General features: G+C 52.3%; 1 protein-coding gene across 2 annotated transcripts in view; it reads right to left on the reverse strand.

Moving 5' to 3' along the window:
- Positions 1-11,815, reverse strand: part of IPO9 (importin 9) — a 40,745-nt gene extending 28,930 nt beyond the window's left edge. For both annotated transcript variants that reach the window (XM_086627282.1, XM_086627283.1), the window contains exons 1-3: positions 11,644-11,815; positions 1,072-1,133; positions 342-428 (exon numbers count right to left, since the gene is read on the reverse strand). In XM_086627282.1, coding sequence (XP_086483408.1) covers positions 342-428; positions 1,072-1,133; positions 11,644-11,815 — 321 coding nt within the window. The remainder of the gene's footprint in view (positions 1-341; positions 429-1,071; positions 1,134-11,643) is intronic.
- Positions 11,816-13,417: the final 1,602 nt, after the last annotated feature.

Below are 13,417 nucleotides of genomic sequence, written 5' to 3' on the forward strand. Positions count from 1 at the left end.
AAGTCCCAAGCTGAAAACCATAAGATTTAGCAGCTCTCTGACAAAGGACTGCCAGAACCAGTATTTGTAAAAGTTACAAAGCAGCCTTCTTCTAGTCTTGTTCTTAGAGCAACAGAAACATTATGGCTGAACTTTGCCTACAGAAATTAACCCAAGCTAATCAAGTCTCACGTTTTAAGCAACTGAAAAGAGATTTTCAAAGTGGAAAATGTCAGAAAACCTTAACTGAAGCCATTAATTCTCATAATGCACAAGGGCATTGACACTTAAAAACAGCCACAAAATTAATATTCTTGATGGGTAAAGCATATCAAAGCAGACAACATGAAACCAAATCTTACCCTTTCCGTGGTCTCTGGAGGTCTAAACTTTTCCGACTGAGAACACCAGTGAGTTTCCACATACTGTTTCAAAATGACAGACGCCAGCTGTATTAGAAGAGAGGGCAAGAATCAGTTACAGAACTTGCAACCACGGCGTCACCATTTGCCCAGTCTCCCATCCCATCATGCTGCTTTTAGAGGGGTAACAGGGTTTGCCAAAAACACAAAAATCTTTGGGAAACGGACAAAACAAAGTTACCTCAGTAAAAAGCTGAACTGATGGTCATTCATTGAGCAATGATGGCCCGTACAGCACTGACATAAGGCAGCAGCTTTGTTTCCCCACCTCTAAAAAGGCACAAAGGCCGCAAGGTGAATGAAGAACTACAGAACGTAAACTTCCTTTTCAAGGAGGAAAACACCTACAGGAAAAGCTGCTGCGAAGACAAGTCACACTTCTGCTTGCTGATGCCTACCATCCACCGAATGAGCTGTGCCCGTTCCCAGCACGGCACTGTCTCAGCACCAGGGTTATTACGTCCAAAAACCACTGTTTTCAAAAAAGGTAAGTTTGTAACACCTGAATAATGTTGAAAGGGAAAGTGACAGCTCAAGAGAAACGTAAAAGAAAACAGAGACGCAGTAATGGAAAGCTACCTCCAATTTTTCACCTGGAAACATGAGAGAATATTTTAAAAAACAAGGAAACTACCATCAAAATTCTTTCTGCACTTCCACCTAAACTCACCTGACGTATGGCCAAAGCTCCCTGGGGATCTACAGTCAGTTCTGCTAAATGAACACCAAATTCTGCAAGGGAAAAAAAAAACAAACAAACTTGGTATCATAACTGATTCCCACACAGCAAAATTCATCAAGATTTTTGGAGAAAGACATCACACCAATTGAATGACTCATACGTGGGAAGGAGAAGTCAATTCCAAAGTGTAGCTACTCAAATGAATCACGAGCATCAATTTTCCCTTGTGCTCTCTGCACAAACTTAATTTATTTTCTCAGCATCTTATTTCTTTTCTCGTAGGCAAAAAATTTTGCCACGCAGGTTAATAACAAACAAATGATTTACGACTTTAAAAAATAAATCTTATCTACGATGTAACACCATTAATCAAGTCCCCACGTAGGAGACGCGTGGATAAGACCCAGGATGGGGTAAGGGAGAAGACTGCCAGCCAGCAGTCCCTTTTCATAGAATCATAGAATCACAGAATGGTTTGGGTTGGAAGGGACCTCAGAGATCATCTAGTTTCAACCCCCCTGCCATGGGCAGGGAAATCCTCCACTACACCAGGTTGCCCTTTTCCGACAAGCCAGGTTCATCCAGAGAGCAATTTGGAAACATGACTTCAGCTGTCCCAAACACCCTGCGACAGCTCAGAGCGCACCAAGCACTTTCCTGAGCAAACCCTGCCCGAGCACATGGACACCGGAAACCGCCTGTACAACCGTTCGGGCTGCGGGACCTTCTCCAGTAAGGAATTTCTCCAGAAAAAGCAAGAACTTCTTCTGGTTGCTAAGTAAGTTCTGTAACACAGGCAAAATTAAAACGCTTGTACTGATTCTGTTGAGGACTGAGCGCAGGAAACACAAACCAGGACAAGTTCCAGTATGGTAAATCCATGTGCCTCCATCGATTTGCTTAAAATTGCAACTTTAAGTTCCGGGTAGCTGGTACCTGTTCTACCTACTTCATTTCATTTCTCCAGCCTGCTTAAGAAAGGCACTTGTGAGATTTTAGTTCTAGAAACTGCAGAGCAGAAGGAAGGCCCGGAGGAGCCACCACCACAACCTGACTCCCACGGACAGGACAAACATGCTTAGAGCATCCCTGACAAAAATGCCCCGAAAGTTCTCCTGAAAAAGAGTTGTGCCACTTTCCTTGGCAGCACATTGGAGTGCTTCACAAACATGGCAATCTGAGTTTCTCCTAATACCCACCTCGCTTGTAAGAGGCTATTCTGGGTTGGAGGAAAATTGCCTCTTGCTTTCCCATGCTTACACTGAACGTGGCCAGTTCCTTCAACCTTTCTTCACAGACCACGCATTTTGAAAAAAAAAAAAAAAAAACAACAGGAAAAAACTCTCTTATCCAAGCTGCAAAAGCAGGGAGCCTCATTCTGAGCTGTACTTAACATAACACTCCTCTTAGCTGGAGCAGTAATTATTCTTCTATCAGTCTGCAATATTCCAGACTTGAGCGTGGCATCGCATTTCAGCCCCGATTCTCAAGGGCGCAAACCAACTAAAACCCCAGAACAAATGCAACAGCTTCACACAGTCGCAACTTGCTGCTACGACTGTTTTGCAGCCTTTACATCTGGTTGCACACATGCATTTCATTTTTGCCCTTACATACGGCACTCTGCACTCGACTTACAGCACCTTGGTTCGACTAGTTCCAGCTCTCTCTCCGATTTCCCAACACCTTTTTGATTCTGCTCTCCCAGCAGGCTGCAGTGCCCTCATTAGTGAAGTGGAGGTGCACTCACCACGGCAGCACCAAGGGCTCCGTCTCAAAAGCCCTTGGGTTTCACAGCAAGACACCGATGACAACTCGATGCACAGGTTTTCAGCCAATCGTGCACCTTAAAACGTCACAAAACTGGATGTTCTTACCTGACAAACGACCATCGTTGCAAATTCCTATCGGGAACCCTACGAAACACCCATCACTCACACCCGGCGCTTGCTTGTTTAAGCAAAACGCCAGCTCTCCCATCCAACGAAAATCAGATGGATTTCTTGGGAATACATCACATAAAACTGTATTAGCTGTGCCGCATCTACTCATCCCATTATGTTATGGACACTAGCAAGCTGTTTAACGAGCCGGCCCAAGAATCCTGCCAGGGATTGAAATCACACTGATCCTTGTATAGCTCACTGGCTCCTCTTTTCTCAAAGAACTGGTTTATTACTGGTTTTTTTCCCCAGTTGGGGAAACTTTCTATCATGGGCAACTGCAGTTTAAATGCATCTCTTCCTAAGTGCTTCCTCCACTTCTGTTCTGTAGGTTCAAGATACCAGAAGGATCCATCCATCTTCCCAAGATAAAGTCTGTAAAACCAGAAGATCAGAAACTTTTACATAGGGAACACTTAGCAAACACGTTTCCTCCCAGCTCTGCTTCTCCTCTCCGTTAACCTCAATATTAGCAAACTCCAACTCTCCTTCACAACCAAGCTCCACCTACCACATAACCGTTTACGTAACCTACTACCTCCTCACCCCCAACTTTTTGGAAAAATGAAGCCGGACTAAACCAAAAAATAGTATTAAGCAAGCGGGAGGAATAAACGAGCAGGAGTTTCTACTGAATCACTGCACTTCACATCCTGCCCTGCCGAAGTGGGCAGCACCGACTGAGTCCGGCTCAGTACGTCCTTACGGAGCTGGTTCAGGAGCTGCTACAGGTCACTCTTAGTTGTCTCTGCTGGGGCAGAGACGGGCACCGGCACGGGAGAGGCCATGGCAGCTGCTGCAGCCAACCCCGGTGAACCCACTGCCCCACGGCTGCTGACGCTCCAAATTAAAACAACATTCGGTTTGCAGAGACCGGATCTCGCCCGCAGCAGCATCAGAAATCCAGTTCCCTTCACCCAACATCTGCCCACCCCTCGTGCACCGCAGTCTTCAGCTACGCAGGCGCGGACAACCTTTTCCATGGTTTTCAGTAACATCATCACAAAGCAATTCGGGTTGAAAGGGACTTCAGGAGGTCATGCTGTCCAGCTCCTGCTCAAAGCAGGGTCAGCTACAGGGTCAGACCGGTGTGGAGCATGGAGGGCATCTGCAGACAGACTAGGAAGAAACACCAAGCAAGCAGCTAACGCTCAGCCATAGCGTGACATCTTTGAGGAACTTCTTCAGCATCTATCATGACGCTCCGACTGCTCCAAAAGCACTCTCTTTTTCAGCACACCTCTGAAAACTACAACTGTATTTTCCTCACTTCTCAAGGACAAAAGGACAGAAAGATGAAGGCCAGTCTTCTCCAGCACCCATGATGGCTCTAGGTATCTCACCTGAAGTCCCTTCTTCACAGCTTCTCACTACACTCAACGCATCTGCAGCATTTCCCAGCGCAAATAAGGGCATCTGCTGCTGTGAATAACCTTTCTTCCTGGAAGTCAGCTATCACGTGTCCCATGATGGCCATTTCTTGTTCCAACTTCCTTGCTAAAAATTCAGTTCAAATGTTTAAATGTGAACTGCTGATAAAAATTCAGCTCAATTTATCCATGCACAGGATTTCCACCCATTTCTGCCCATCATCCACTCTACTATGATTCAAATCACAGCCAAGAGACCACCACACAACTACATATTGCAGCCATGTTTGAAAACTCTCCAGAATCCTTCCTTCCGCACAACACTCCATTTTATGGCATAAAACCACGTATGCAAGGAGGCACCCAAGGCAATACAGAAGTTGCTCTTGACACCATATGGATACGTCAGGAAGGAGTAGACCATAAGCAAAAACATGCTGAATGGTGAAGCACAAGTGATGCGTGCCATCACTGTATCTACAGCTGTTCTCCTGACACAAACGGACAGCAAATCCTATCATGCCAATATCATCAGAGAATCAATGGAGTTCTAAATCATAGAATGGTTTGGGTTGGAAGGGACCTCAAAGATCATCTAGTTCCAAGCCCCCCGCCACGGGCAGGGAAACCCTCCGCAAACTAAACATGCTGAATCACCTGCTCTGGAAGAGAAGACACCAAAGAACATTTACAAGACCCATAAAGCCAATAGTCAAACCTGAGATCACATTCAAATCAAAGCATCAGCTGTCTCCTACACAGGACTCGTCTCAAACAAGAAGGACAAGACACTTTAAAGAGGGTCAGCGTGCCCAGACTGGCATGTGAGTCAATTTGCCAAGGTCAGCTCCATCTTCACAGCCACCTGCACATCTCAGCTCCTGGCAACAAACGACCTTGCAAAGGACGGAGCTGAAGAAGATGCCGTCTCATACACAAGATGTCACAAACAAGCCACACTGAAGGCAGCCTTAGAAAACGCCTTTTCTCCCTGCAAAAAGGGCAAACAGAACCACGCAGCACAAACAGGCAACAGAAAGGCAATTCTCCAGCCTGGAGCCATTCATCCAGCACCACCACACTTCCAGAGCACAAGAGCCAGTAGCTCAAAGATTTCATGCCACCACTAGAAAACTGCAAATTTGTTCTCTAACCAGGCAAGCGGGCAGTGGTATTTTCCAACTGAATGAGAAGCCGGCATTAAAACTCCTTGTCAGTGTAATTTAGAGAAATGTTTTACAGATGCTGCTTCTCTTAACGGGGTCGAAGTATGATCCCTCCTGGTGGACATGAACCTTCTTCAGAGCGACAGTGTTCCTGCTCTGACATTCCTGGAGATGGCTTGGCCTCCATACGAGGTCTCTGATCTAGTAAGACCTAGAGGAAGAGACGATATTTACACATTATGGAATTATCCTCAAGTCATGTGACAGCAGCCATAGCGCGCACACGTATACCATGAGAGATGGTGCACAATGTTACCTGGACGGCCCACAGAAAGGGGGAATGGAAACACTATCCCCATTTCACTGGGAACAAGCTGATGGGGGAGCTGAGCCAAGTCAGACACGCGCACAGCAGCACCGCTCCACAACCCAGAGCTCTCGCTTCCCCTGCCTCCGCCCTGAGCAGTCTCAGACATTGGATTTATTGATGTTCCCCTAAAACCTAGAGACAACAAAGGTCACCGGGTGAACTTGCTTCTTTCTGGAGACTGACCATAATTCACCTCCCACCCCTAAGCTGTCAGGTGGTGCCTATTCCCACACTTTCTCAGCAGACAGAAGACACAGAAGCAGGGAAGAGATTGAAGCTCTCCAGGAAGGCTGGAGAGGGACTTTTTACAAGGGCATGTAGTGATAAGACAAGGGGCAATGGCTTTAAACTGGAAGAGGGGAGATTTCGATGGGATCTAAGGAAGAAATTCTTCCCTCTGAGGGTGCTGTGGCACTGGAGCAGGTTGCCCAGAGAAGCTGTGGCTGCCCCATCCCTGGCAGTGTTGAAGGCCAGGCTGGATGGGGCTTTGGGCAACCTGGTGTAGTGGAGGGTGTCCCTGCCCATGGCAGGGGGGTTGGAACTAGATGATCTCTGAGGTCCCTTCCAACCCTAACCATTCCATGGTTCTATGATTCTCTGAATTGCTGGGGACATGTTTGGACATTGCTAAAGGGTAATAGAGCAAGAAGGAACTGCCACCGTGTCCCTTCTCCAGAACTGACATCCCGTATTCCTCCAGAACAGCTGTGTCGAGTCAGACAGGAGACTCCTCTGGGACAGCCCAGCGCGTTCCAGAGGCTCACCTCTGACTGCGCGTTTTTGCCCATCCCCTTGCACAAGCACCGGCCAGACCCACCATCAACCTGCTTCAGGGAGCTCGACTGCATCCTCACACCAAACGGAATCACCACGACCCGGCGAAACCCAGCAGGAAGCAGAGCCACACCGGTGCGGGCAGCACCCAGCACACAGGGAGCCAACTGCTGCCCTGGCTTTGCCGCGTGGCACAACCCAACCTGCAAGTGGCCTGAGGAAAGAGTGGGGGAAGCGCTTCCCCCACAACTCCCTTGGAAATCCCAGCGTCAGGAACCTCCTGAAGCAGGTGGTGTATCCAACCAGCATGTTTGATGGTTCTTGAGGAGTTTATTTCCTTCAGGAACATCAAAACATTTTTAAAACCGTTTCTACATCTAACGTGCAACAGCGCTGAGTTCCACAGTTTGCACACTGGGGGAAACCACCTCCTTCCTTCTACTCCTTTCCGATTCGTTTCCATCTGATCTCGGCTTTACAAGAAGTCACAACTGACCACTCCTCACTGACGTCCTCTGTCGCTTACCACTTCAGAGCCTCCATCTCTGCTAGCTCTCTCACAAGCAGAAAAGTCAATGTATTCGCTCCTTCTCAGAACAAAAGCTTTTCCACACCTCTAGGAACATGTTCTGTGCTGGATTTTACTGCCCTGCTTTATCCCTTCGGAGAGCAGCAAGCCAGCAACGCGTGCGGCACTCGGGCTGCAGAAGCGTGAGGAATTTATGTCGTGCTTTGTTCTCCGTTCCCTCCTTAACGGTCCGTTTGGCTTTCAGAGCATGGCAGAGCAGTGAATGGGAATTTTCAGGAAACTCTCCACACTGACAATGGGATCTCCTGCAACAGTTAGAAACAGTCAGGACAGTCTGCTGCTCTTTAAGGTACCATCTGGGCTGCCTCCTCCTCCCCAAGCGTTACTTTGTGGACCAACACTGACCTACACCTGCTGTTTGCACACTCAACTCGCTCTCGTGAAATCATTTCGTAATTTTTGCCACTGATTCTCGCTCCAGCCAGACTGAGCAGCACCATCAGCAACTTTGCCACACCACTACTCGCTCTTTTCCACATCATTTATGGACGTGCTGAGCAGCCCAGCTTCACACGGGACTCTCGATTACCTCCCTGCAGTGTCAAACACCATCGGTCTCTTCTACCTCTTGTCTTCAAGATTTTAATCAATTATCAATTCAAGAGCCATCCCCAGCAGTTCAGTTTCTTAAACAAGTTTCAGTAACGGAATTTTCTAAAAGCTTTTGGCAACCCACGACTCCTTCAAACAGCTTCTCCGTTAAACACAGATCGGCTCTGCCACAACAACCACATGTACCCAGCCCTCCTCGTTCCAGCTCCTGACATGATTTTAATCCTTGCAGGCAGTGCAAAAGCCACACCAACTCCCCTACACCCACCTCAACATCCACTCCTCCGCTCCTCACCTGAGAGACCTTACTAAAAGTTGTCCCATGTTTATCAACTTGAATTTATCTGGTCCCTAAGCAACCTGATGAGGCAAGTTTTACAGCACAACTCATGGTAATTCAGTGTTTGAGTCCCTTTAAAACTCTGGGACATCCACCCTGAAGCACTTGCTATTCAAAGCAAACCGACAAGGGTAAATTCATCCACTCACACTTCAACTAGACAGGGATTTTCAAACATGTCTCCTGCAGAGGCCCTTCAACATGGCCAGTTAAGCCAACATCAACACAAGGAATTCACCTTTTCTGCAGCACTCTACTCCTTGAACATACCTTTCACACTTCAGCCACCTGGTGGTCATTCACACCCTCTGAAATGCTTCTGCAACATTTGAAAGCATCGTAAGTTTTTATGTCTTTAACAGGTTTTTCCTCCATTTTTTTTGTCTACCTTCATTTATTTTTCATTAAAAGTGCCAGTATTTGTGCTCTTTTCTACTGCCCTCCCTTTTACTTCCAGCATCTTCTTTACACTGCTTAATGACACTACATTTTTTGTTTCTTTGAAGTACTTCTGACACACACAATCTGCATTTCTTTACCTCAATAATACAGTGTTAGCAAGCACCGTATTCCTTTAGCTCCTCCTCTTGTTTTTTACAAGTTTCTCCATCCCAAAGCCAGCATGGAAAGGAGGATATAGCTTATTCCTCCCACGCTGCTCGACTAGGACAAGAGAGGAGGAATCACACAAGTGCAGAACAATTCAGCTGAAAGAGACCTCAGGTCGTCTTCAGTCCAACCACCATGATGAAAGCAGCATTAGCAGCACCAGATCAGGTTGCTCAGACCATTTTCCCAGAGATACTCAAGGATGGAAGTGGCACAGCTTCTCTGGACAATCTGCTCCAAAGCTTAGCTCTCCTCACCATGAAAAAATTTCTCCTTATAGTCAGTCTGAACCTGTTTCAGTTTTCGCCTGTTTTCCTTCACCTTCTCTCACCCCACAACGTCCTGACAACCTCCTCATAGTTACCAGAAGCTGCTGTCAGATCCACCTCCAATACCCTCTGGTCTCCATAGCTGAAAACCTCTCTCCTTCAGCATTTCCTCGCGTGGCAAATGCCGCAGTTCCCCAGCCAACTCGATGGCCCTTTGCTGAACTCATTCCTCTCTGTCGCTGTCTTTCTTATACTGGGAGGGGGGAGAAAAACTGGACAAGTATTTGAGACATGGTCTAACAAGTGCTGACTAAAGAGGGCTCACCACTGCCTCTGATCCTGTTCCTGCAGCCTAGGATGCAGGTGGCCTCTGGGGCACACTGCTGGCCCTCTCCAGCTCACCGGCCACCAAGATTCCTAGGCCCTTTGCCACAAAGCTGCTCCCCATCCAGGCAGTGCCTGACCCGCATCCCTGCGCTGGATTCTCCTATCCGGGGTGCAGAACTTGGTATCTGTCCTTGACAAAGTTCAGGAGGTCCCTCTCGGTCTGTTCCCACAGGGCTCTCTGGGCGGCAGCCCTGCCCTCGAGGACACCGAACGTCTCCCCTCCCGTTTGGTGTCACCTGCAAACTGCATGAGAGGCTACTCTGCAGCCTACTCCAGCTCACCAGTACAGGTCCTGCAACAGACCCTGCACTGCTGGGACTGCAACCACAGAGAAGTACAGGGTGACTTGAAAATATTTGTAAAACAGTGAAAAAATAGAAGCAGAGATGCCTCCGTTCCTCTTGCCCTTAACATCATCCATCAAATGTAATTCTGTCGCATTCCCAGGCTCTCAAAGGGACCTTAGTGACATCCATCACCTACAGCCCTCCAAAAATATTCTTTTTCTGCAAATCTGTTCCCCAAAACATTACAAAAACTTGACCTCATTCTTGTGGTAAAACTCAAGATGGCTTGTGGAAAAACAATTTGCCACTGAAGAGCACGCCAGCTGGAGTAGCTTTGCCAGGCAAAGGTTCTATGGGCCAACGAATCTCACAGCACTTCCAGGCTGGCACCACCACAGTGTCACCAAATCACTCGTTAAACCTCCAACAACCACAGCAGTGACACGCACATTTCCCTGGAACTCATCAAGGAAGACTCGACCTGAGAGCATTACAAGCACGTGTGAAGGGACTGCAGAAGAAGAAGTGTTTTATCAACCTGCCTTCCTCTCAGGGCCTCAGTTGTATTCCCAGAGTTTCCTCTCATGGCCTCAGTCGCATTCCCAGAGTTTTCCTCTCGGAGCCCCAGTTGCATTCCCAGAGCAACACAACCACAACACTATTGGTGATGCAGTTGTGCCCTCCACCCTCCTTCTCTTTACTATGAGCTTCCCTTGATAACATTTCTGAGCTAAAGTTCAGAAGCAGAAAAAGACTTTAAAACACTTCACAGAACACTTTCAGAATGGCACAATCAGACAAAGGGAAGGCAAAATTTCCAGGAGGGTCCACAAACAACCAGCCCACCGGCACAACTGAGGGCCAAGGCTGGCAGCGCTGCCCGCGCTCTCTGGCGCTCAGCTCCCGTCACAGCAGACTCCCTGCCCATCTTCCAGGGGCTTCTACAGATTCCAGTTCTTTGGGATGAGTCACAAAACTGAAGCTGAAGTGAAACAAAAAGTTACCATCACTAGGTTTTTAGGTGCAGCTTGTACCCAGGACAAGCAGCAAGTCCATGAGCTAGCCGAGTGCCATCATAAAAGGGCCAGGTACATAACAGACTCATCGGAGACACTGTTGGAATTTGGGGTGCTTGCTCTTCAAAGCGCTGTCTCTTCCAAGCCATCGGCCAGTTGCCATCCAGCTCCAGTATCTCCCTATGCCCTTGGCTCCCCACGACAGAACGGAGCCCCGGCACAGGAGCTGCACACCAGCCAAGGGCACACCAATCACACTCACCCCAAAACCCGCCGCACACAGACGGCGGCCTGCAGGACATGGCCCCCACGAGGACACACCCGCCCGGCGGCGGAGAGGTCACGGTGGGAGCCGGACGCGCGGCAGGAAGGCTCTGCGGCTCCCGGTGCCCGCCGCGCCAGCGACCCTGCGGACCCGGCGGGGGAACGAGGTGCCCGAAGCCGCCGCCTCGCTGCTTTGCCCGCCATGTCCCGCGGACAGCGCGCCCGGAGCGCTCCCGGTCGCTCCGCTCTCACGCAGCCCCGCGCGTCCTGCAGCCAGCCCCGCGCCGCGCCGCCCGTTCCCTCCGGCCCCCGGCCGAGCGCGGAGCCGGGAGCAAACCCCGCCGCGGGCCGGAGACAGCCCGGCCGTGTCCCGCCGGCGAGCCCGCGGCCGCGCTCCTGCGGCGCAGCAGCGGCTGCTCCCGAGACGCCGGGCACCGGCCCGCCGCCGGCAGGACCGCCGCCGCCGCCCCCCGCCGGCCCGAGCGCCGAGCCGGGAAGTTCCGGCCGAGGCCAACGCGCGGCCACGAGGCGCCGGTCCGGGGAAACGCTCGGAAAAAGCGGCGGCAGCCCTTCTCCCGCCACCACCCCCGGACACCGCCGCCGCCCCCCGCGGCCCTCACTCACCCTCCGTCACCTCCAGCACCTTCACCTGCTCCTCGGCGGCGGCGCGCACCGCCTGCACCGGGCACAGGATCCCCGTCAGCGTCTCCACCAGCGCCTCCTTCAGCCCCTGCGCCACCGGCCCCGCTCCCGCCGCGCCGCCGCTGCCGCCGCCCGCTCCCGCCGCGCCCGCCATCGCCCCCCCCACCACCGCCGCCGCGCGCGGGCTACGGGCCGCCGCGCGCGCCAAACGCACGGCAAGCACGCATGCGCGCGCGCGCGCGCCGGCGGAGCCGAGCGCCCCGCCTCGCAGAGAGGCTGGCGGGGCTCGGCGCGCCGCTCACAGCGCCCCCTGGCGGCGCGGCGGAACCGGCGGCTGCCGAGGGAAAACGGCGGCCGCGAGCGGCAAGCGGGGCCGGGGCGGAGGTAGCGCCCGGGCTCCCGCCGCTCCCCCGTGCACACAGGCACGTGTCCCCAGCCGCGACACCGCAGGTCCCCCCGCCCGCCGCCCCCGCTCGGTGCCGTGACACGAGGCGGGCAGGTCTCGGCACGCAGTGGGGCTTCCCGCCCGCCCACGGGGAGGGGGCGGGTGGCAGAAGGGGGCTGGGAAAAGCAGGGCCAAGCCGTGGGGGTGGCAGAAGGCAAAGGAGGGGACGTGTCCCCCCAAGGTGAGGGCAGAGAACGGGTTATGGTGCTTTGCTCCAGAGGTGGGAAGCATCCGCTGCTCCGAGCTGGGCAGCACGGGGTCCGTGCCCTCTTTCCATCGATGACAGTGTTGGAAGAGGGACAAGGGAGCGACAAAGGGAGTTTCCCACTAGGAGATCAGGAAACCAGCTCGGTGATGCTCATCCCTGGGGATCAGTGATAGCAAACCAGCGGGCTCGGAGTGCAATGTGCTTCTGGCATTAAGCCATGTCCTTCTGCCACCCTTCCTGCTGGGATCCCCATTTCCCACTGCCTTCAGCAGCAATGGAACCTCATCATCCTCCTGCTGCACCACCCTGCTCTCCCACACCCCCTTTGGAGGGGTCTGCTCCCCTGGCAGGGGCCATCAGGGCCAAACGGGGCTGGTGGAGGCTGAGAGGTGCCAGGGGGAGCGTGGCAGCACCAAGCCGGCACAGACCCAGGGAGGGGGTTGGACTGGGGCTGTTTTCAGCTCCTCTGGTGACATGATAAGATGAGGGATGCTGTTCACTCCTCCTTGTGCATGATGGGAAGATCCTGATCCAGGGCCAGCCCACTCAGACCACACAGGCGCTTGGCTGCCCATCGCCCTTTACTGCTGCTGGCCAGAGTTGCTCGCTCACCTGCTTGGCGGCCAGGGTGCAGAGGGTTCGGCTGGGCACCCCTAGTCCAGCCTGGATGTGGAGTGCTGGATCTGTCCCACGAGGGCTGGAGGGGCAGGAGGAGCCCCAGTGCTCAGGAGAGGTGGCTGTGGGACGAGCCTGGCCTGGGCTCCGTCGAGGCTGCAGTTACTGGGGGCAAGGGGCAGGGGTCAGCCCCTCTGCAGCCCCTGGGGCAGGCCCTGGCTGGGGGCAGCTCTGCCAGCCCAGGACGGGGCAGGCAGCAGGGGCACCTGCCCGGCCAGAGACACCCAGAAAGGGGGTCCTGGCCCCACCCTGAACCCCACAGGCTCTTGTCCCACACAAGTCAGGGCTGTCCCCCCACCTCACTCCAACCCCAACCTGGAGCCCCATCTGCCAGTGCTGTCCCCGCCCCCTTCCCCAGCTGGGTGAATCCTGGCACCCCATGGGACCCCTGCCCATCCTGCTGTCCCCTCCACACCCACAGCATCCCC

This window comes from Tauraco erythrolophus, chromosome 27 (assembly GCF_009769465.1).
Source record: "Tauraco erythrolophus isolate bTauEry1 chromosome 27, bTauEry1.pri, whole genome shotgun sequence".
NCBI lineage: Eukaryota > Metazoa > Chordata > Aves > Musophagiformes > Musophagidae > Tauraco > Tauraco erythrolophus.